General features: G+C 52.3%; 9 protein-coding genes across 9 annotated transcripts; 6 read left to right on the top strand and 3 right to left on the bottom strand.

Moving 5' to 3' along the window:
- Positions 1-349: 349 nt before the first annotated feature.
- Positions 350-1,226, bottom strand: BKA58DRAFT_434400 (Clr5 domain-containing protein; the record flags this gene model as incomplete). The annotated part of the gene is made up of 3 exons (XM_046173265.1): positions 350-654; positions 704-936; positions 988-1,226. The coding sequence occupies 3 exons, from the start codon at positions 1,224-1,226 to the stop codon at positions 350-352; spliced, it is 777 nt and encodes a 258-aa protein (XP_046031525.1).
- A 1,167-nt stretch (positions 1,227-2,393) lies between these two features.
- Positions 2,394-6,071, top strand: BKA58DRAFT_329511 (ubiquitin-activating enzyme E1). Its single transcript, XM_046168139.1, has 3 exons — positions 2,394-2,655; positions 2,804-5,766; positions 5,814-6,071. Exons 1-3 carry the CDS (start codon positions 2,650-2,652, stop codon positions 5,947-5,949), a joined length of 3,105 nt encoding a protein of 1,034 aa, XP_046031524.1. The 5' UTR covers positions 2,394-2,649; the 3' UTR covers positions 5,950-6,071.
- Positions 6,072-6,610: 539 nt separating this feature from the next.
- Positions 6,611-7,720, top strand: BKA58DRAFT_407789 (P-loop containing nucleoside triphosphate hydrolase protein; the record flags this gene model as incomplete). The annotated part of the gene is made up of 2 exons (XM_046172045.1): positions 6,611-6,695; positions 6,771-7,720. The coding sequence occupies 2 exons, from the start codon at positions 6,611-6,613 to the stop codon at positions 7,718-7,720; spliced, it is 1,035 nt and encodes a 344-aa protein (XP_046031523.1).
- Positions 7,721-8,706: 986 nt separating this feature from the next.
- BKA58DRAFT_22480 (uncharacterized protein) lies at positions 8,707-11,339 on the top strand. The gene is made up of 2 exons (XM_046166328.1): positions 8,707-8,778; positions 8,829-11,339. Exon 2 carries the CDS (start codon positions 8,912-8,914, stop codon positions 11,162-11,164), a length of 2,253 nt encoding a protein of 750 aa, XP_046031522.1. The 5' UTR covers positions 8,707-8,778; positions 8,829-8,911; the 3' UTR covers positions 11,165-11,339.
- Positions 11,340-11,955: 616 nt separating this feature from the next.
- On the top strand, positions 11,956-14,391 carry BKA58DRAFT_464570 (uncharacterized protein; the record flags this gene model as incomplete). Its single annotated transcript, XM_046174917.1, has 2 exons — positions 11,956-12,428; positions 12,476-14,391. The coding sequence occupies 2 exons, from the start codon at positions 11,956-11,958 to the stop codon at positions 13,983-13,985; spliced, it is 1,983 nt and encodes a 660-aa protein (XP_046031521.1). The 3' UTR covers positions 13,986-14,391.
- Positions 14,392-14,458: 67 nt separating this feature from the next.
- BKA58DRAFT_464569 (uncharacterized protein) lies at positions 14,459-16,793 on the top strand. The gene is made up of 3 exons (XM_046174916.1): positions 14,459-14,875; positions 14,924-15,128; positions 15,195-16,793. The coding sequence occupies exons 1-3, from the start codon at positions 14,863-14,865 to the stop codon at positions 16,327-16,329; spliced, it is 1,353 nt and encodes a 450-aa protein (XP_046031520.1). The 5' UTR covers positions 14,459-14,862; the 3' UTR covers positions 16,330-16,793.
- On the top strand, positions 16,794-18,684 carry BKA58DRAFT_373642 (L-lactate dehydrogenase). The gene is made up of 3 exons (XM_046169246.1): positions 16,794-17,075; positions 17,124-18,336; positions 18,385-18,684. The coding sequence occupies exons 1-3, from the start codon at positions 16,926-16,928 to the stop codon at positions 18,525-18,527; spliced, it is 1,506 nt and encodes a 501-aa protein (XP_046031519.1). The 5' UTR covers positions 16,794-16,925; the 3' UTR covers positions 18,528-18,684.
- A 269-nt stretch (positions 18,685-18,953) lies between these two features.
- On the bottom strand, positions 18,954-20,469 carry BKA58DRAFT_373639 (S-adenosyl-L-methionine-dependent methyltransferase). The gene has a single exon (XM_046169245.1). It carries the CDS (start codon positions 20,210-20,212, stop codon positions 19,355-19,357), a length of 858 nt encoding a protein of 285 aa, XP_046031518.1. The 5' UTR covers positions 20,213-20,469; the 3' UTR covers positions 18,954-19,354.
- Positions 20,470-20,513: 44 nt separating this feature from the next.
- On the bottom strand, positions 20,514-22,226 carry BKA58DRAFT_329494 (thioesterase-like superfamily-domain-containing protein). Its single transcript, XM_046168137.1, has 2 exons — positions 21,807-22,226; positions 20,514-21,755 (listed from the first exon to the last, which is right to left on the bottom strand). The coding sequence occupies exons 1-2, from the start codon at positions 22,014-22,016 to the stop codon at positions 20,838-20,840; spliced, it is 1,128 nt and encodes a 375-aa protein (XP_046031517.1). The 5' UTR covers positions 22,017-22,226; the 3' UTR covers positions 20,514-20,837.

Below are 22,226 nucleotides of genomic sequence, written 5' to 3'. Positions count from 1 at the left end.
GAGTGCATTGAGATTTTGGTTTGCAAGGTATGTGTATTGACTATTCTACATTCTTCATCACGCACCTTCTTTTTCTAGCATGATGTTCAACTCAGTGTTGGGGGGAGGTGTGTAGTCACGCTGGTGCTATAGAAATAACGATACTATACTATGATCTCGTTTTGTTCCCCAAGCGTCGCATGGAATCTGACGGTAACGTTCTCGGTGACTTACAGCTCCGTCAGAAGTGGACGGCTGATGCGAACATCCAACATGTTGTTCGTCGGCGTGAAATCGACGAGTAAGTCATGTAAGTCTAACACATTGTAGTGAGCTTGAGGAGAGTTGACGGCTGCAGTCCGATTATACTTTACGTAAATCGGAATACGCGGTCAGTAAGAATATCCAAAGCATCACGGTGATAGTCAAACAGGATGAGGCTATATTGCCCTAGTGTTTGAACGAGTTCCCCGTCGACCTTATACGTCCCGGCTAGCGGTTCGGTACTAGTCTGTCGTTTAGTAGCGCACGGACTGTCGACTTCCTGTCGAGGTGTAGCTTCAGAGCTCTGAAGGTTCATGCTGACGTGTTGAACGCTATCAGGAGAACGAATCGAATGCATGCCTGGTGACCCGACTTCCGACATTGTTGCGTAGCTGACGGCTGAAGGAGTGGCTGTTTTCTATTAATGCGGTGCAACAAACGTACACATGAAGCAACATACGCAAAGCAGGACTGGGAGCGTACACCATATTCTCCGAAATATCGTGTCTTTTCATCCATCTCTCAATCTTTTGCGGTTCGACTTCTTGACCTCTCACCCGGAATTTCAAATCGGGCTTGTCCGTCTCGACAAGGCCGCGCCGTTGGCGATGTCTGATGATAGCCTTCATCTCTTCTGGTTTGATGTTTTTGTCCAGCTTCCATTGACTCAGACGAGACCTGTACTGGCGGATTCTAGCTAGTGTATCAGTCTAAACCCTGCGGAGTTGGGGACATAGATCTTACTCAGCGGTGAAACTAAATTCTTGCTCCATGAGCATCTTGACTTCTGGAAGCGGTCGCTTTTCGGTAACATGCAGCTGTTTGATCCTGTCTTTGTATGGTTCCCAATCACTCTCGCGGAGAGTCCGAGCCCTCTTTCTTCGCGGGCGAGCGTCTGAAGTGGCGTCTGAATGCAGTTGGCCAAGCTCGGATGTTGTGGTATCGTCCCCGTCGAATGGCTTGAAGTCCCGGTCAATATCCATGATAGTGTAGATCTTCGAGAAGCAGCTGAGTTACGTGTATCGCCCAAGTGATGTGACCTCGTAGAGCAGATGGAAATGGAGAGTCTTCGATTATTTCCAGAGACGTAGACCTAAGAAGAAATGCTGCCATGCATAACCAAGAGTACGTGGTGCGCTCTGGGGGTGGGTTATATGTGAACTAGGCCAGTACAAGAGGCTGAGCTGCAGCTGGATGCTATTGGCTGGCAGACAGAAGTACAAGTCATGCAGGCAGTCCTCTTCGCCTAGACGCGCAAGTACAGCGCCTCCATGCACGTCCGTGGGAGCACCGGTGCAATATTGAGCCAATCATGTCAGCATCAACAAAAGTACAAATCCGAATCTCTGATGCCCGAGCAACGTCAGATGCAAAAGTACAAAACAATCTGCAGCTTCGGATTAGTACTTTGACCCGTTGGTATCTGCAGAACGCCATCAGTTCGCATACCCCTTGACAGCTCACCATGCAAAAGTACAATGATGAAAGGTATATAGCGACGTGATGGGCCATCTTACTGTCTTGCTGAGACAGCTAAGAGCGTCATTCCCATCAAGCGAATACTTCAGTTAGCCGAAAACGTTCATGTCTTTCGACAGCCAGTCCACCAACACCATCGCAGCCATCGTGTTTGGCCTGCTTCAACTTGGCGTTGGCCTAGTCTCTCTTTGGCAACAAATACAGCTACGTCGAGCATACCGTCAGTGTTATCATGAGCTACGTGATAATAGCCTGTCCTAATAACTTTGTAGGGCAGGGAAGCGATCGAAGGAGATACACGATCTAGGATGCGGAAGGTGCCAGTCCGTAGGTATGTTGGCGTCTTTGCTAGAGTAATGTGTGACGGGGCTGACCGACGCAAGGTTTGATAACATCAAACCAGGAGTCGTGTTCGACAGGGCCGCGCAAGAGCAGCATATACTCGCAAGACTGCGCATGTTTTGAAGAACTCCAAACCTCTCGTAAACGTTGGTGGCGACGTGGTGTTATACGGGTGAATAGCAAAGCTACGCCTATGTGAATAGAAGCGGGCAGTCGTGCGGGCTGGCTGGTAGCGCAAAACTCCAGGCGGAAGTGACGATTGCGCCAAGACTAAAGTGGGCTGGCGCTAGGTGGAGCTCCAGCACCTTCGCTGTGACAAGTACTCACGTAATAACCTCCCTGCTGCGCCTACAACCCTTGCCTTCCTTCCATTTACACCCTCTACACTCAACCCAATCTAGCGACAAACGTGTTGATCTCGTTTGTCCTTCTTCACATCTGTGATCAACAGTCTACACTACCCCGCGACACTCGAGCGCCCGCGACCGCCACACTTGACAGCGTCCAGGCTCCACGACCGTCGGCAAACTGGGGAAGCGGAAACACGTCGACGAGGACGCTCGTCCCAGCAAGAAAGAGAAAGCCATGGCAGTAAGTCCGCCCCATTGATTACTAAGTTGCGCTTTGTTCGGTTGCGCGTCCGCATTTGCATCCAAGTACTCGGCGTCTCCAGCGTCTCCGCCACTCTACACATTTCACCAACTTCACACCTCTGCATCCCCAATCTGACGTATTCAAGGAAAACATGCAGGTCGACAGCCCTGCAACTGCCGTTGAACAGCTTAAGGAAGCCTCCGGTAACAACGGCGACATCGATGAGTCCCTCTACAGCAGGCAGCTGTATGTCCTGGGCCACGAGGCCATGAAGCGCATGGGCTCTTCCAACGTCCTCGTTGCTGGTCTGCGAGGTCTCGGTGTCGAGATTGCGAAGAACATCGCCCTAGCCGGTGTCAAGTCGCTGACACTCTACGATCCCAAGCCCGCCGCGCTCGCCGACCTGTCGTCGCAGTTCTTCCTCACTCCCGCCGATGTGGGGAAGCCACGCGCCTCCGTCACCGTACCGCGCGTCTCCGAACTCAACCCATACACACCTGTGCAGGAATTCAGCGGAGGAGATCTGACTTCAGACTTGTCGCAGTTGAAGCAGTTCCAGGTCATCGTCCTTACAGACACTCGGCTCGAAGATCAAATCAAGATCGCAGACTACTGCCACGACAACGGCATCTACGTCGTCATTACCGACACATACGGTCTATTCGGTACCATCTTCACCGATTTTGGCAAGAATTTCACCATCGGCGATCCGACTGGTGAGAATGTCAACAACGGTATTATTGCCGGTATTGATGAGGAGGGTATTGTATCGGCACTAGACGAGACAAGACACGGCCTGGAGGATGGCGACTGGGTCACATTCTCAGAAGTTGAGGGCATGGAGGGCCTCAACGGCTGTGCGCCTCGCAAGATTGAGGTCAAAGGACCTTACACATTCTCCATTGGCGACGTGTCTGGCCTCGGAGAGTACAAGAAGGGAGGACAATTCATCCAGGTCAAGATGCCCAAGATCATCAACTTTGAGCCCTTCAGCAAGCAGCTCAAGAAGCCCGAGCTTCTCATCTCCGATTTCGCCAAGTTCGACCGACCACAGCAGCTCCACGTTGGTATCCAGGCCATCCACAAGTTTGCGAACCTCCACAAGGGCGAGTTCCCACGTCCTCACCATGAAGCCGATGCGGATGAGCTCTTCAAGATTGCACAAGAGATCGCAAGTGAGGGTGAGGAGAAGGTCGAGCTGGACGAGAAGCTCATCAAGGAGCTCAGTTACCAGGCTCGTGGTGACCTAAGCCCCGTTGCTGCCTTCTTCGGTGGCATGGCTGCTCAAGAAGTCTTGAAGTCTGTGTCTGGAAAGTTCCATCCCATCGTTCAGTTCCTCTACTTCGATTCGCTAGAGTCCATCCCTACCTCCACGACCCGTTCGGAAGAGCAGTGTGCTCCGATTGGCTCGCGCTACGACGGTCAAATCGCTGTATTGGGACAGGAATACCAGAAGAAGCTCAGCAACGTTAAGCAGTTCCTCGTTGGTGCGGGTGCCATCGGCTGCGAGATGTTGAAGAATTGGGCTATGATGGGTCTTGGCACTGGCCCTGATGGCAAGATCACTGTCACTGACAACGACCAAATCGAGAAGAGCAACTTGAACCGACAGTTTTTGTTCCGACCAGCGGATGTTGGCAAGCTAAAGAGCGATGCCGCTGCAAAGGCAGTTCAGGTTATGAACCCTGACCTCAGTGGAAAGATCGTTACACTGCAAGACAAGGTCGGCCCGGAGACAGAGCACATCTTCAACGAAGAGTTCTGGAATTCTCTGGACGGTGTAACGAATGCACTGGACAACGTAGAGGCGCGTACATACGTCGACCGACGATGTGTGTTCTTCCGCAAACCTCTGCTTGACAGCGGTACTCTCGGTACCAAGGGCAACACCCAGGTTGTTCTGCCATTCATCACAGAGTCTTACTCTTCATCTCAAGATCCACCTGAGAAGTCGTTCCCTATGTGCACGCTAAGGAGCTTCCCCAACCGAATCGAGCACACAATTGCCTGGGCGCGAGAGTCGTTTGATTCGCTGTTCGTCAAGGGTCCTGAGATTGTCAATCTGTATTTGACACAGCCAGACTACCTTGGAGCATCACTGAAGCAGTCCGGTAATGAGAAGCAGACTCTGGAGACCCTGAGGGATTTCTTGGTCACGGAAAAGCCGTTGTCGTTTGACGACTGCATCATCTGGGCCCGTCATCAGTTCGAGAAGAACTACAACCACGCGATTGCGCAATTGCTCTACAACTTCCCCAAGGACTCCAAGACGGGCTCCGGTCAGCCATTCTGGTCGGGGCCCAAGCGCGCGCCAGACCCATCGAAGTTTGACTCTTCAAACCCAACACATTTCACATACGTGGAAGCTGCTGCCACCCTACACGCGTTCAACTACGGCATCAAGCCAAATGCGTCCAAGGAGCACTACGTCGAAGTTCTCAACGACATGATCGTTCCTGACTTCCAGCCCGACCCTACAGTGAAGATCCAGGCCGATGAGAAGGAGCCAGATCCGAATGCCAACCAGGCTGGTGGCGACGACAATGAGTCGCTCGACAGCATTATCAGCCAATTGCCGGCACCAAAGTCTCTTGCTGGGTTCAAGCTTGAGCCCGTCGAGTTCGAGAAGGATGACGACTCCAACCACCACATCGACTTCATCACTGCTGCCAGCAACCTCCGTGCCGAGAACTACAAGATCGAGCAGGCAGACCGACACAAGACCAAGTTCATTGCTGGTAAGATCATCCCGGCCATTGCCACCACCACGGCTTTGGTCACCGGTCTCGTCAACCTTGAGCTGTACAAGATCATCGACGGCAAGACGGACATCGAGCAATATAAGAACGGCTTCATCAACTTGGCGCTGCCATTCTTCGGTTTCAGTGAGCCGATTGCCAGCCCGAAGGGCACATACCAAGGGCACGATGGTGAAGTTACGATCGATAAGCTATGGGACCGTTTTGAGGTGGATGATATCCCCCTGAAGGACTTCGTGGCGCATTTTGAGAAGAAAGGTCTGTCGATTCAAATGATCAGCTCTGGTGTCAGTTTGCTTTACGCATCATTCTATCCTCCATCTAAGTTGAAGGATAGGATGCCGCTTACGTAAGTTTCATCAATTCCTTTTCCTATACACGACTAACAAAAGATAGCATGAGCAAGCTTGTGGAGCACGTGAGCAGGAAGCCGGTACCGGAGCACCAGAAGAACGTTATCTTCGAGATAACAGCTGAAGACCAGAAGGAGGAGGATGTTGAGATCCCATACGTCATGGTCAAGTTGAAGTAGGTATCCACCACCTCGATTGAAGATAGCGTTGGACTGGTTAGTGGGCTGTTTCTCGATAAACAGGGATAGTTTTCACATGAGTTAGACGAGCATAGCTTGCATGAATAGACACTTCACATCATACCTTGCCTCCTACAATATATCAAAAGTGTAAAATACGAGAATACATAACCATGGTTGAGGAATACGTACTCAGGTTTGTGGATTGTTCAACAGGCAAAATCTCCGTGACAACCTCCGCGCTATTATATTCTCCTTCTTCCTGAAATATGTGGGGTTGATGTCAGCGGCAACGCAACACGAAATCTGTCGTGGGGAATCCGCTTTACCGGCCAAACTGCATGTTATGAACCCCACCCCATTCAAGGACAGGGATGATTTGTCATAAGAAGTAAACCATCTAGAAGTGTACATTGCCCTAGAACCTAACTGAATTTTGATTCTTATACTAATGTAGTCTACAGCGCATCTGCTGAGATTCACCCTTGTGTAAGGCGACACTGCTAGTCGGATGCCGACGTCGGGAGCTCGTGGGGCAAAATGCCAAGCATTACCGGTATAACCCTGTCACGAATGTTGATTATCAAGCCTCTAGGACTTTCCTCCAGCACGCGACGATGTAGCATTTACGTCCACACCTACAGTCACATTCACATACATCATGGCGCCCTCACTAGAAGAGCCAGTACAAGTCGATTTCGAAGCACCTCTTAAGGCTGCGCCAAAACTCGTTGCGCCCGAGCCAGGTACGTTTGCCCCGCCACCCCTCCGCCATTATACTGCAACTCTGTGAGTACAGACTGCTAACATCATCGCAACAGAACATTGCCCTGGTCCCGAATCTCTCACGGCCGGCCAAGCGGATTCCTGCGCAGGATGTCCCAATCAGTCAATATGCGCCTCCGCGCCGAAGGGCCCCGATCCCGACATACCTATCATTACCGCGCGCCTCTCCTCCGTAAAGCACAAAATACTCGTACTCTCCGGTAAAGGTGGCGTCGGAAAGTCGACGTTCAGCACAATGCTTTCACATGGCTTCGCATCGAATCCGTCATCGACCGTCGGGCTCATGGATACCGACATCTGCGGGCCCAGCATACCAAAGATGATGGGCGTGGAAGAAGAGACAATACACGTTAGCGGAGAAGGGTGGGAACCAGTATGGGTCAGCGAGAACCTAGGAGTCATGAGCGTACAGTTCATGTTACCCAACCGCGACGACGCTGTAATCTGGCGCGGCGCAAAGAAGAACGGGTTGATCAAAAAGTTCCTCATGGATGTAACATGGGGCGAATTAGACTTCCTCGTCGTCGACACACCACCGGGTACATCCGACGAGCATCTCTCCGTCAACTCCTTCCTCAAAGCCAGCGGCGTCGACGGCGCAGTCCTCGTTTCTACACCCCAGGAAGTCTCGCTTCTCGACGTTAGGAAGGAGATCGACTTTTGCAGGAAAGCGGGTATACCTATACTGGGCATCGTGGAGAACATGAGCGGGTTCGTATGCCCGGGTTGCAAGCACGAATCTCAGATCTTCAGAGCGAGTACGGGTGGTGCAGCGAGATTAGCGAAGGATCAAAATATACCATTTTTGGGCAAGGTGCCGCTGGACCCAAGGATAGGCATGGCTTGCGACTTTGGAGAGAGCTTCCTGACGGCCTACCCGGACAGTCCGGCGTGCGCTGCTATCAAGGAGGTCGTTAGGAGAGTTGGAGAGGAGATTGGATTGAGCCGAGAAGAAGTATTGCCTATTGACGAGGACGAAACATGACCTCAAACAGCGTAGTCGACATACAGCAAAGATGTACTGGGACGAACCGAATTGAACAGCATAAACGACTTTACGTTAGGCGTAGTCATATATCTGCAGGAATATATACCCACTGGACAAACCGTACGGCGTTTGCAAGTCGGCCCGCGTCAATGATGTGAAGAGTTACGAAGGCGGTTGACGCAAGCAGCGCAGATCACTGAGTTCGCCTTGATGCAACCGGAACATCGCAATCAAGGAGAACGAGAGATGGACACTACGATAACAAGCATCTGCTCAGGCAGTTTCCTCCAATAATGAACTGCACATTTCATCAAGAATGCAGCGCATTGCTGAGTAAAACTACTTCTCCAATTTGAAAGTCACTGGGACACAGCGTATGCGAAGCCACCTCGCCTCTCTTGGAGTCGTCATTCACTGCCACAATGGCGCCGCCCCGTTGGATCTTCGTGTGGCAGATATCCAGTGGAAATTATGAGTGGACTGGCAGCCACACCACAGCCATTGATCAGCGTCATCGTATCACGCTATATGGTGCTTGGCAAACGTAGCGGGTGCTTGGCGCGTGTTTCGAAAGCTTGGTTGGGTGGCCTGTGGCTTGGACGAAGATAATGAGCTCATAGATGTTGCGCGAGCCGATGCAAGATCTGTAAACGCATGCTGGGAGAGAGAGAAGAAGAGCGAGTGGGCTGGATTGGAGACGGCGTGTAAGACCATACAGAAGATCGAGATAGGTCCAGTGTCTTCGCGGTCCACAATGCAGCGCGGAAGGCTCGAGGATGTCATGGCCCACACGGTTAGCGGCAACGATCCCTGCCGCCTCGGTGCCATCAATCACAGGCACAACAACTTTCCTGACTTTGAGGCTAGAGGCGCTTTCATTTTGGCCCCAGCCTTCCCTGAATTCTTACGCTCCCCCGCCTCTATCGTTTCCGTAGTACACGCGCTTCATAAGGGTGTGTAATTGTTTTCGTCGCGACAGGAACGCGGTATTTATCAGCAGCGCGCATCGCATCTGCACCTGAAGCCAACTCTTGGACCCTGAGCGCATTGCCATTGTACGTCTTTGCTCTGGCCCAATTGAGTCAATAGACTGACTGGAGCGCAGGATCATAGACATCTTAGACGCGTCTGCGCATATACTCCCCCAAACCTCTCGCTATCGAACATCCCTCGCGACCGACGACCACCATGGCCGCTGAATACCAACAACATGAGGACCCCAGTGGTGTGACAGGCATTGGCGCGGGTCCTCAAGTCATCAGCACCTCGGGTGCAGTGGATGTCATCATGGGACCGCTCCTCAACTACCGACGTACAAGCAACCAGCAAGGCGGGCAGCCTGTCTGGCACGGCAGTGTCCTCATCGTCGCCACGCCCGGACAACAGAACCCGAATGAGGCACAGCCAAACCCCCAGCTTACACTTTTCCCAGCTGGTGCGGTCGACAAGAACATGGGTGACGTGAGGTTCAGCGTGGAAGCGCGCGAGTTCCACGGAGAAAAGCTATACGAGGATAGTAAGAGGGCTTTCTGGCGCTTCAGGATCGATGCTCCTATGCAGCCATTCGAATCAAGATGGCGTTACGAGATCCAGAACCTCAGATACACCGACACGATGAAGGAGGAGAAGCCCCAGAACTTCGTCGTGCCCTCAATCACCCAGTCGATGCGCATCATGTTCCATTCTTGCAACGGCTTCAGTGTTGGCACCGACATGGACGTCTGGTCCGGACCTGTTTTGTGGAATGATGTCCTCCGCATGCACGAGCAGCGACCTTTCCACGTCATGATTGGAGGAGGTGACCAGATCTACAACGATGGAGTGCGAGTCGACGGACCCCTCAAGCCATGGACCGACATACATAGCCCTCATAAGCGACGCGAGTTCCCCTTCGGCCAGCAGATGCGTGCCGATTGCGACGAGTACTATTACAACAACTACGTCAAATGGTATGGTCACAAGCCCTTCTCCACTGCCAACAGCCAGATTCCTCAGGTCAACATCTGGGACGACCACGACATCATCGATGGCTTTGGCTCCTACACCGACCATTTCATGAACTGCGCTGTCTTCAGAGGCATTGGTGGTGTTGCGCATAAGTACTACCTCCTCTTCCAGCACCACCTTGCTCCTCCAAAGAGTACCTTCACGACCGACGCGCCCCAGACGACCGATGTAACAGGCCAAGGACAAGGCACAACTCCCGCCGATCCGGTGCAGGTGGATAGCACTTTCGTTATGACCAACGATGAGGGCGACCCATCATACCTTATCGGCTCGAAGCCCGGCCCATATGTCGAGGAACGCAGTCGCAGCATCTACTGCCAGCTCGGCGCACGCATTGCCTTTGCTGGTATTGATGCGCGAACAGAGCGTACGAGGCATCAAGTCAACTACCCCGAGACCTACAAGATGCTCTTCGATCGTCTAGACGCCGAATTCACCGCAAACCCAGAACTTAAGCACATGATCTTGCTGCTCGGTGTACCCATCGCCTACCCTCGCTTGATCTGGCTCGAGAACATTCTGCAGTCACCCTTGATCGCACCCATCAAGTTTTTGAACAAGCGCTTTGGCTTCGCTGGAGGTTTCTTTAACCAGTTCGATGGCAAAGTTGATTTGCTCGATGACTTGGACGACCACTACACCGCGCGTCAGCACAAGGAGGAGCGTCGCAACCTCGTCCACAGCCTGCAGGCATTCTCCAAGAAGTTCTCCGCCCGTGTCACCATTCTTGGTGGAGATGTACATCTTGGAGCCATTGGTCGTTTCTACACCAACCCCAAGACACACCAAATTCCCGCAGAAGCTGACCACCGCTACATGCCCAACATCATTAGTTCCGCCATCACCAACAAGCCCCCACCGCAAGCTGTCGCGAACTTGCTGGCCCGCCGAAACAAGATCCATCACCTCGACAAGGAGACCGACGAGACGCTTCTCGAGATCTTTGACCGCGACCCAGCTCTCCCTGGTGGCGTCAATGCGACAAACGGCAGCTCCACCGCCCAGATCGAGGGCGACGGCAAGGACGGAAAGATCGAACCCAAGACCTCCGCCGCAAACCACGCAACAATGCCTTCGCGCAACTACGCCATCATCTGCGAATCCGCGATCCCCACTCCCTCCACCCTCGGTGTACCTCCCGGCTCAGCGCCCTCCATCAACACGAACAACACCGCCGCGTCCAAGATCTCCGCTGCCCCTGGCAAGAAAGACAATATGCGTCTGGGTTTCCATCTCGGAGAGGAGAAGGCCGGCACTCAGCACCCAGCTGCTGGTGGTATCAACCCATCAGGCCTTTGCGGACCGTATGGACTGGATGTTACGCTTAGGGTGGAGATCAGCAACCAAGATCGCGAGGGCAGGACTGATGGCTACGGCTTCAGCATTCCCGCGTTAGATTGCTCGGCTTATGCTGATCGCGGCGAGAAGTGGTAGACTATGACTACGAGGTGGACGCTTGGGATGTTGGATAGAGAAGGTCTCAAGCGGTAGATAGGCGAAGGTGCCATGGTGGAAGATACTGGATGACTTCATTTTGCTTTCTTGTTTTGGTTTATACCCTCGACAGTTGCTTGGCATAGAGCAATGATGTGTAGTAGTTAATTAGTCGCTAGTCTGTAATATTATCCCATTACTGGGTTGGTACAACGAACTGTTTTTGTCTGTATGTGGGGAGGTCTTATGATGGTTAGGATGTTAGGTTCCTGCATGTGCAGCCCCACATGCTTGACGATAGCATAGGTCAGGTCGTGTAATCACATCGAATCCGCGGAGCAAGCGTAAATTAGACCCTGCATGAAGAGCAGAAAATAACTCTTCCCGTAGGCTGGATGCAAGGCCAAAGAGCACAAGGTACAGCTCGCACATGTGTTAGAAAAGGAAGGTCAATACATGCTGGCGAAGAGGGTCTCATGCGAAGTACCAACCCCGGCACTTGTTTACCCGTCCGCCCGTTGGACGTTCTAGACGAAGATGTATCCCTGCCATTATCCTCCATCCGACTGGTGCAGACCCTTGGAAATGCTTCTTCCTCTATGCTGCTTTCCCATGTTGAGACGTATCTGTATCCGAAAGATCGGTAAGCGGTCGTTCGACAGAATGGGTTCGTTGGCCGCTGCATGCACGCCTGGGTCGAGATCCTACGCACGCTGCGTAATTATATAGTTTGCCATGAGCTGTCAGATTGTCTGGTCGCTCGTCGCTCTTTGAACTTTCCACCAGCCAAGATGCTGGCCAAGTTTTTCACTCTTTCTTTGGCCTGTGCCGCCTTTGCATCAGCACAGAGTGCGTCGCTTGCTGTTTCCCCGGCCGTCGAAACACTCGCTGCGACTGTCACGCCTGCAAACCTTCCTCTTTTTGATAGCGAGACGATCCAGTTAACAGACAATGTTGTGGCTGCACTTCAACAGAATCCCGATTTCGCAGACTATGCCTCACTTGTTGAGTTTGAGGATAGCGTAAACTCAACGCTCTCGATGCGGACGCGTCGTGCTCGCAGAGCGCTTCGTTGCAAGACGATGCCTGGAGATGACTCGTATCCGAACAAGGCGGAATGGGATGTCTTTGACAAATTGCTCGGCGGTGCTCTGGAGAAGATCGTTCCCATCGCTTCGCCTTGTTATAAGGATTCTGAGTATGATAATTACGACGCTGCCAAGTGCGCGACTCTGGTCAAAAACTTCGATGCAGAGGAATTGTAGTATGTTGGATTGACCGTACCACCCATGCGATAGCTGACAGATGTAGCTACAACGATAACGGAGCCTTGATGAACCCTCTGTATTACGGGATGACATGTCCACTTCCTGCATCAGGCGACTTCGCGAACGGTACTTGCACCCAGGGCGGCTACTCAGAGTATGCTGTAAAAGTCAGCAATGTGGCACAAATCCAGTTGGCTGTGAACCTCGCGCGCAACCTCAACCTTCGCCTGGTCATTAGAAACACTGGTCACGACTACAATGGTCGCTCGGTTGGAAAAGGTGCGCTTAGCATCTGGACTCATGGCTTGAAGGAAATCAAGTATGTTGAAGACTACGAGAGCCCCACGTACAAAGGTCCTGTCTTCAAAGTTGGAGCTGCTGTTCAGGGCTTTGAGCTATACGAGGCTGCCGACAAGTATGGTGTCTCTGCCGTTGCTGGTATCTGCCCCACGGTCGGCGTGTTTGGCGGGTACTCCACAGGCGGTGGTCATTCGCCTCTCATGCAACTGTTCGGTGTCGGCTCGGATCAGATCATTGCTCTTGAAGTCGTCCTTGCCAGTGGCCGCTTCGTTACCGTTACTCCAGAGGTCAACGGCGACCTGTATTGGGCTATGCTCGGCGGCGGTGGCGGTACCTTTGGGGTCATTACTTCGGCTGTCGTCAAAGTCCATCGCAAAGTTCCGGTGACCACCTCTTCCTGGACCATAATGACGTCCGAGAACGTTACTGCCGAGAAATTCTGGGAGGCTTTCAGGTTCTTCTTCGACAACATTCCCGTTTACAACAGGGCTAAGACGTACTCCTATTTTTCGGTTATGAAGCTCGCGCCGGGTACCTATATGTGGTCTATGGGTCCGTTCTTCGCCACTGATAAGACAGTCGAGGAGTATAAGGCTTTGATCAACCCGTTTTACGAGAAGTGCGCTGCCCTCGGTATTGAGCTGAACGCCAATACGACTCACTATGACAGCTTCTACCCGGCGTATCAGGCCACGTTCGGCACGTTCAATTATTACATTGGTGGTGCCACAGGTATTCCGGCTAATCGTTTGGTCACATCAGACAATTGGAAGACGTCCGAGATCCGTGACCAGACCTTCGCCGCCGTCCAGAACGCTGTCGAAAATGCCATGATGATCAACATGTACCACCAGCGCCCCGCCGATCAAGAAAACAGGGATATCAACTCCGTCAATCCTGCATTCCGAGATGAAGAGAGCCAGATGGTCATCATCAATTCGGTCGCTGAAGAAACCGCTGCGGGATGGCAGGCTGCCGTCGAAAAGCTCACAACTCAGGTCATGGCTCCTCTTCGTGAGGTGTCGCCCACTGGCGGCGCGTATGGAAATGAGGCCGACATCGCCGAGCCCAAATGGCAGCAATCTTTCTGGGGCTCGAATTACCCTAGGCTTCAGCAGATCAAGAAGACGTATGATCCTGACATGCTCTTCTACGTGCACCACGGGGTAGGCACTGAGGGCTGGACGATCGATGATGATGGTATCATCGGCGCCGGTGTCCAATCGACGGACGGTCCGTTGTGTCGCGTATAGTCAGGCTATAGCACTGCTCGCCGATCCTGTAGATAGTCCAATGCGATAGCGATAGCATCAATGGGAGTGTCCTTGATGCGACGTTCCAGGCGCTGACTGAGTACGCGTCACCCATGCCGCACGGCGCCTACGACGACGCCCTCGACTCATCTGATGGTGAGCTTCCCGTGTGCCAAGGACTTGATGCGACGAAAGAAAAACGTTGTTTCGAGATTTCGGCAGTTGTCATCTGCTTGGGCAGACGCGGAGACTTTTGACAGCCGGACTCTGTGGTCAAGAGGGTCCATCATGGCTCTGAGGAGAAGCCGTCGACAAGATTCTATAATTCTCCGTGCTTCACAATGCGATGTGACAAGATAGCGGAAAATGCACCGCGGATTCCGCTCTTTTACGTGCCCGAAGGATTTACCGGTGGGCATTTTGGGGGGGCTGTGCGACACTTATGCTGCAGAAGCGGAGTGCGGCCGCCTGCCCGTTCTTTAGCCCCGCCGCCTGGTAGACGCTCTTCTAGAAGGTCGAAAGCGCAGGGAAAGTCGATGCGACATGCATAACCATGCCTCGTCGCACGTCCGCACCTATGAGGAGTCGAGACGTGCAGGGAGCCTTGCGGTCGCGTTGCAAGTCATGGTGAGGGCCAGAGTGTCAGGAAAGTGTATCGGCGGAACGTCAGGGCAGGTCTACCCGATTATTCAACCGCGTTCAGTCTGTCACCGCGACAGGCAACGGGACGTAAAACAAACAGAGATCTCGTCCTCCGCCATGGCTTTCTTTCTCACGCCTCCGTCTTGCGATCGTCAGCTGCTTATTGACCCCATCCGCACTCAAATCTTCGGAAGCCTCAGTATCCGACGCGGAATCCTCAACATCACCCTCCAGCATGTGCCCCTTCAGTAAGCTTGGCACCTATACCGCTCCGTGATATTGCTAATGAGAAAAAGCTTCATTGCCTTCTGGTGAAGGTCCAGCTCGCTTCTCTCCCAGTGCCGTCAAAGACTGGCAGCCCAGGCGAAAGTCTGTCTCCAACGCTTGCGAGCGATGCCGACGCAGGAAGATTCGATGCGATGGCGAGACGCCTTGCTCGACGTGTAAACGGTTTTCAATACAATGCGTGAGAACACAAAAACCAAAAGAAGTTGTTGCATCGTGAGTGCCTCCACCCGGTTAGACGCGTCATCGCGTGGTCACATGATGTGTTCTGATGCGCTCAAGTGAACATCGAGAAGCGCTGGAAGGACGAATACATCAGCTCGAGGCACAGCTAGCCAGGCACGTCAATGCGCCCATGCACGGAATGGAATCTATCGACCAGAACCTTATGGCTGGCACACCCACTTCGTTCGATTGGCAAGCACCTGCGCCCCACCTCAACCTCGATACGACCATACCGGCAACCTTCACAGCCGATGACCTGGATCTCGGTTCCTTCTCGGCTAGGAGTGGCAGCATGCCCTCTATCGCTATAGATGAATGTGAGCCTTTCCCCAACTTCTCCACGCCGTCTTCACCAGTACCTTCATTATGGTTAGGTACCACGCGTGCCTCGTCGCCCGATTCCATGCCACCCGGTTCCGCGCTACCGCAATTCGGTGCAGCATATCCCTCGATGAGTAAACCCATGTCATCGTCGATCGAACCGCATACGGCGCCATCATGGGAATTCATGGCTCAAGCAAGTAGCAGTCAGTTACAGCCGGGTACTACTAGCAGTCGGGCACACTCTCGCAAGACTTCGACCTCTTCCCTGTCGCAGGCTAGTAACGAGCAAGCCATGTCGCCAATTCCTGAAGTCGAAGATGACATCCTTCCCCTGGCTCCAGCGCCGCGACTGCCGCGCCAGGGGATCTTCGCAGCCCGCCATACTGAAAGTCCTGGCCCAGCTTCTTCACGATCAAGCTTTACCGATCGTAGTCGTGCAATAGCTACTACGCCACTTCCTAGTCGCTTCGAAGCGGAGACTTTGACGACTGAATTCGTACAGCACATCGAGTCTCTTGACTATAGAGCTTACTCCATTTCTCCTGGTCTCTTTTCTCGGTTCTGCGAGTCTGTATACCCAAACCCTCAGCGACCTGCGGTCGAGGTCTCCGCGTCGATGTCAATGGCGCGCTTCCACGTCTTCCTTGCTATGGCCATTGCGATGAAGGTGAGGATCAAGGATGCACCGGAGAACACGAACGCTCTCCTCGACACTTGCTACGAGCTCGCCATGCAGCAAACTGCATCGTCCACATTTTGGCAAGAGACAGGTGGGATGGAAGCTGCTCAACTTTTGGCACTTTTTGCTTCGCTCCGCAAGCCTTCCAGCGATGAGCCACGTGGTCTTCAACACTCGTTTTCCTGGTGACGATGACTTTCCTTGCTTTGCTTTCTCTTCCTTTACGACTGTATGCCCCTGCTTTCTTTCTTTTGTTTCTGACATTCTTTAAAAGTCCCGATCATTCTTAAATCATGTACATAAATAGCAATGTTTACGAACGAAGCTTTTTTGCGAGCGCAATAGATACCACTCGATCCATTGAGTTGTCGGAAGAACTTGTGACACTTTCGGACTAAGCAGGTGATCCCAAATGTGCCTATGTTGGGTGTGCGTCCAACTGTCCTGGCATCAAGAAGTGACAAGCCGAGGATGAGCCGTGGAGATTACAGGTTCGAAGCAATGGCGATCAACGCAACACGCCACCGCTGCCAGACCCACAAAGCTCCAGGTGAAATTTAATTAGCTGAGGATGAAGCATCGAGGCAACAATGGCGATGGATTGCTTTGTCTCCATGATGGCGTTCGGCCGCAGCTGACCCGTCCGCGATGCCGGGCTTGTTTCCGAATCTTGGGGCGCGGCATACCCGATTCGGCGACTTCCCCTCAATTTCTATTGCCTTGCCGGCGGTTGGCCGAGCCATAAGTCGATATCTCGACTGGTACTGAGCATCACCAAAGACTCAATGATGTCGCGGATTGACGGAGCTGAAGTAGCAAAGCACAGCAGCAAGAAGGATTGCTGGATAGTGTTGGATTCAAAAGCGTATGACGTGACAAACTTCCTGTCGGACCACCCAGGTGGCGCACCGATCATCTTGAAGAATGCCGGGTCGGTGAGTACAGATGCGCGGCTAGCGAATTCAAGAGCTGATGTCAGACAGGATGCGACAGAGGAGTTCAAGAAATACCACCCGTTGAGCTATCTAGATGATTATCTGCCCAAAGATGCGTTCCTTGGTCCTCTCGATCCCAACACGTTTGGACAGCTACGCCAGATCAAGAGCGAAGAGTCGACGAAGCCGTCTGACACCGATCCCAACTCGAAGGAAATCCCACATGTGAGCCTTTGCGTCTCCACGACCGACTTTGAGGCAGCGGCAAAGGCGGTTTTGCCACACAAATCCTACGTCTACGCTTCCGGCTCTGCAAACACTGGTGCATCGATCAGAGGCAACCTCGATGATTGGGGTCGCATCAATTTCCGTCCGCGCGTGATGCGTAATGTAGGCGATGTTGACACGCGCCGCAAGATATTCGGACATAGCTCGCCATACCCATTCTACATCTCGCCGATGGGAACGATGGGCGCCATCCACGAAGCTGCCGAGCCAGAAATGATCCGAGGCGCAGTGCGCAAGGGCATCCACAAAGTCGTCAGTACTGCAAGTTCCAAAAGTAGTGAGCAGATCATGCAGAGCTACATAGATGAGCAGCAGAGGCTTGGAAACAGCAGCACGACGCAGTTGTTTTACCAATATTACATGCCTGTCGACCGTAATAAGGCTATTGAGCTTATGCGCATCGTCAAGCGCTGCGGCTATAACGGACTGTGGATAACAGTGGACACGCCTATTCTTGGGAAGCGAACAGCGGATCGCTATCTCCAGGCCGAAGAGGCGCTAGCAGTCGGTCTTGCAGAAGAAAGCACAGCGGAATGGGAGACTGGCGGCGACAACGCTTTCGCACCCGCTATGGGCGGACGGCCAGTTCAAGGTCAGCTGAGCCCACACACGACGTGGGAGGATCTTGAGTGGATCCGCAAGGAGTGGGATGGTCCGATCGTGCTGAAGGGCGTGCAGTGTGCGGACGATGCGAAGCTTGCGATGGATTATGGCTGTGATGGGATTCTGCTAAGCAACCATGGTGGCAGACAGTTGCACACCGCGCCGAGTGCACTCATGACGCTGCTGGAGATTCGAACGTACTGTCCGGAAGTGCTGGGGAAGCTGGAAATCTTCCTCGATGGCGGTTTGAGAGATGGAAACGATGTGTTAAAGGCATTGTGTCTGGGTGCCACAGCAGTGGGCGTAGGAAGACCCTTCTTATATGCGCTTGGAGCGTATGGGTCGAAGGGCGTTGAGAGATGCGTTGACAGTAAGTTTGGTTATGTTTCAGTCAGGGTGATATGCTAACGTGCAATAGTCCTGGCAGATGAGCTGCAGACGGGCATGCGTTTGCTAGGCATCACATCACTGGATCAGTGCAGGCCTGAGATGGTTAATGCGACGCGTCTGCTGAATGAAATGTGGCGACCAGAGCAACTGAGTCTGAAGAGCAAGCTGTAAAGGTAGGGTGTGTTGGTTACGAGGTTATGGTTCCAAGTTTCAAGTTCCAAGTTCCAAGTTTTGCAAGCGAATGAAATGAAAATTGGATTGTACACAGAGTGCATTACCAATCCAATCAAGTGAAAGACTACGCTTGCATGATTAATGGATCGTATTCTGCCTTTCAGTGTTGTTACCGATGTCGCCGACCCCGCCGTCCACAGATGCAAAATTTTCTGACCCCTCATCCCCCACCCCACTACTCAAATGAACCACGATATAATATTATATTTTGGCAATTTCTCCATCGAAAACAGTTATCCTGTAGGGGACAGATGGCCGAGTAAGCATTCCTTCATTCACGCTCTCACAAACTTGTTCCTAACATACAACGCAGGCTGGTTATGGCGCCAGGTTAAGGTTACTCTTAACATTACTTCCTGGTCACGAAAGTGGCGTGGGTTCGAGTCCCACTCTGTTCAGCATTCGTCTGGCATTGTCAGATACTCCAGGATCTTTTTTTTTGGTGTTTTGGGTGCCTAGGAGCGCTGGTTACCAAGTTCAAGCTTTTAGTACCGCCCCGCCCACTCTTTCCCCACCTAGATAGAGGGGCACCTTGCTTTTTATACTCTGATATCAACCAGGATACTATTAAGACCTCGTTTATAATTACATATAGTGCACGTCTATATTGCGCTGTTGTAGAGCTTGCGCAGTCACTTCGGGTCTTATCACGTCAGGAAGAACTCGAATCAGCACGCGAATCGTTGTATAGAAGGCTTGTTGAAAGCAGCATAGCTTATATAGTTGAACATGCTATCGTAACGCAACTCAAATGTTGGTGCATCTCACTTTTTCGCAACAGCGACAAGCGCGACACAAGGAAAACCCTCTACCTCGACCACATCCGCACCCTTCTGCCCATTCAACGGCCTCTGGATCTTCACCGCTGCCTTCTTCCCAGCAACATTCAACTGCTTCGCGAACTCCTCGTTCTCGTCATCGGTCCACTTCGGTCCCATGTTCTTCCACATACCAAGCATGTAGCCGCAAGTCTCCTCCACAGTCTTCGATGCATAATATACTGTCTTCTCGTGCACTTCAACGTCTTTGAATCCTGCGCCTTCCATGATCTTTTTCATATGCGAAGCTTCGAACCACTCATCCGCAACAGGCCAGCGGAATAGGGGGTCGTCTGGCTTGACGGCTTTCTGCGCTTCGTGTACAACAGCCATATGACCTGTAGACTTCCAGGTAGTGACGACGGCGGTGCCTCCTGGCTTGAGAGTGCGATAGATCTCAGCTGCCCCTTTTTCTCCATCAGGGAAGAACATGATGCCCATGTTGGTGATGGAGTGTGTAAATGTCTCCTCAGGGAATGTCAGATTGACTCCATCCATCACCTCGAAGGACAAAGTTGCCGCGGAGATTGTAGCTGGAAGGGCGCGGCGTGCTAGATCGACCATCGGTTTCGCATTATCGACACAGGCTGCCTTGAGTGGAGTGTCTGGGTATCTATACAAAAGCTCTTGCGCAGCGATACCATTTCCGCATGCGTTGTCCAGCACATCGGAGTTGGAATCTACCGCGGGCAACATGTCGATGAGGTGCATGGCGACTTCGCGGGTGCAGCCCCCAGTTGCAGCCTCATAAGTCGATGCAAGCATCTCAAACATATCGCTGGAGGTAACGTTGGGTTGGCTCATGATGATGGAATACTCGCTGTTGTATCTCGAGTGATACTATGTATTAGATACCAGGTCAGCAAGGTGCTTATATACGGCTTATGATTGAAGAAAAAACCAAGAACAAAGGATTGTGGCCGGGGCGGGGGTAGACGAGATTGCGCGTAACGAGAAGTAAGCCTGAAAATCTTGAAGTTTCTTGTTTGACCGGATTGATACAAGATTCTTAGTTGGAGTTCGTTAAGAAGTGTCTGGGTTTCTTTTGGGCTGGGGGCTCGGGATTCGGAGACATTCACATGCACCCTGGGGCCTAAATGAAGTCGCCGACAGCAACTTGAGTTATTGCGCGCTTCTTGGGCAACATAAGCTAGAGACGGGCGTATTACGCCCCATCGTTGCTCTAGCTGTATAGAGCAGATACAAGGTTGACGATGAGTGGTTTAACGCTAAACATGCTCACCCACAGAAAATGCCCGCATCTGCTTCGCTATTCCACCTCTAATAGCACGCAGCCCCTTCTCCAAGAAAGAAACGGCATCTATGCTATTCGCTCTTCGAAATGACAAAGTATTTGAAGTCTGTACTGCCAGTCCTCGGATAATTCGGACTACACCAAGACTTTCCGGGCGTATTCTTACACCCCATCTCAGAGTTTTGCATCCTCCTTGAACCTAATCAATCCATCCTGAAAGGTCGTCGCAATATGCACGCCACTCTCATAGTCCCACATACGACTAGTATGTAGCGCTCTACCTCCCGTAGCTCGAGTTAGCCACGCTTCTTGCATAAACCATTTTCGTCCGTCCTTGTCACCGCCCTTGTGCCCCTCCAGGTTACAGAGTGGCAGTGGGCCATCTTCCCACATTGTCGCGTCGGCATTCGGGTGGTCGATCCGCGGTTCACTAGGCATAACGAGGTCCTTGATACCGACATGGAAGATGACGCTGTGAGACAAAGACGCCATGCGTTTGTAACCCCGAGGCCGGTCAAGATGGTTTGGCACAATGAATAGCGAGTTACGGTCCGATGCGTACAAGTGTGCACAGGCGTGCATGTTGGCCTCTCGTGTCAATGTGAGCTTCTGGTCGCATTCCGAGGGAGGCGGATATGGTGCGGTTGGTAATGGAAGTGCACCGCGTAGCGTGTAAAAGGTCAGCTGTTTACGATCGAGCGGATGACGTCTCTGATTGTACTTCGACATGTCAGCCTTGCGGATGTGCAAGCCGGCGATTGGATTGAAATGATCGGGATGAGCTGGAAGGTAGGTTTCCCGGAAATGTTCAGAATCATTGCTTGGAGCCGCCGCATGCTCCATTGGCTCATCTTCTTTGCCTTCTAGTGCGTCGCGATACACTTCTTTCAAGTCAACAAACTCTTGCATGTCGAAGGGTGAGCTCTCTTCCCGTTTGAAGGAACAGGTACATGTAAACATGTCTCCGTCGGCTGCAACCTGACTTACGGTCACGTTGCGTGTGCAATAATTGTAACCGTCTCGAATCTTTCGCACGCGATAGGTGTAGTGTTCATCTGGCTTGCCCCCTAGTACGAACCATCCGGTGATATTCTAACATTTCGTTCAGTTTTGGTTCGAGCAGAAGGTGTCGCTACAGCTCACATGTATGAGGAATCCTTCATCGACAGTCTGCGCAGCGGCCCATGCAGCTTGCGCAAATACGTGACCGCCATACGTACCGTTCTCACCACCAGTCGGTGAGTAAGCTTTGACGATGGAGCGGAATGTCCAATTGTCAATGCGTTCAAGTGCGATCACCTTTTCGAACGGCAGCACCTCCTTGTCAGCGGTAAAGTAGGGACGTACGACCATGGCAGCGACAACAAAGTATGATTGACGTGGGAATATGTCGTATGCTCAATAAAGGCCATCATTATGTTGGGCGAGTGCTGCGGCGTACAGCAGGTACAGATGTGGCGCTAATAAGTTACCTCGGGACGGGCGGGGTTCGGATGAATGACGGCGCAAGCTGTCAACCTCCGTCACTGGGGGTGGCTACAATTTGTGTCGCATGTTACAAAC

The sequence above is a fragment of the Alternaria rosae genome, assembly GCF_020736505.1.
Source record: "Alternaria rosae strain MPI-PUGE-AT-0040 chromosome Unknown BKA58scaffold_1, whole genome shotgun sequence".
Classification (NCBI taxonomy): Eukaryota; Fungi; Ascomycota; class Dothideomycetes; order Pleosporales; family Pleosporaceae; genus Alternaria; species Alternaria rosae.
This window is presented reverse-complemented; position numbering and strand designations above follow the sequence as displayed.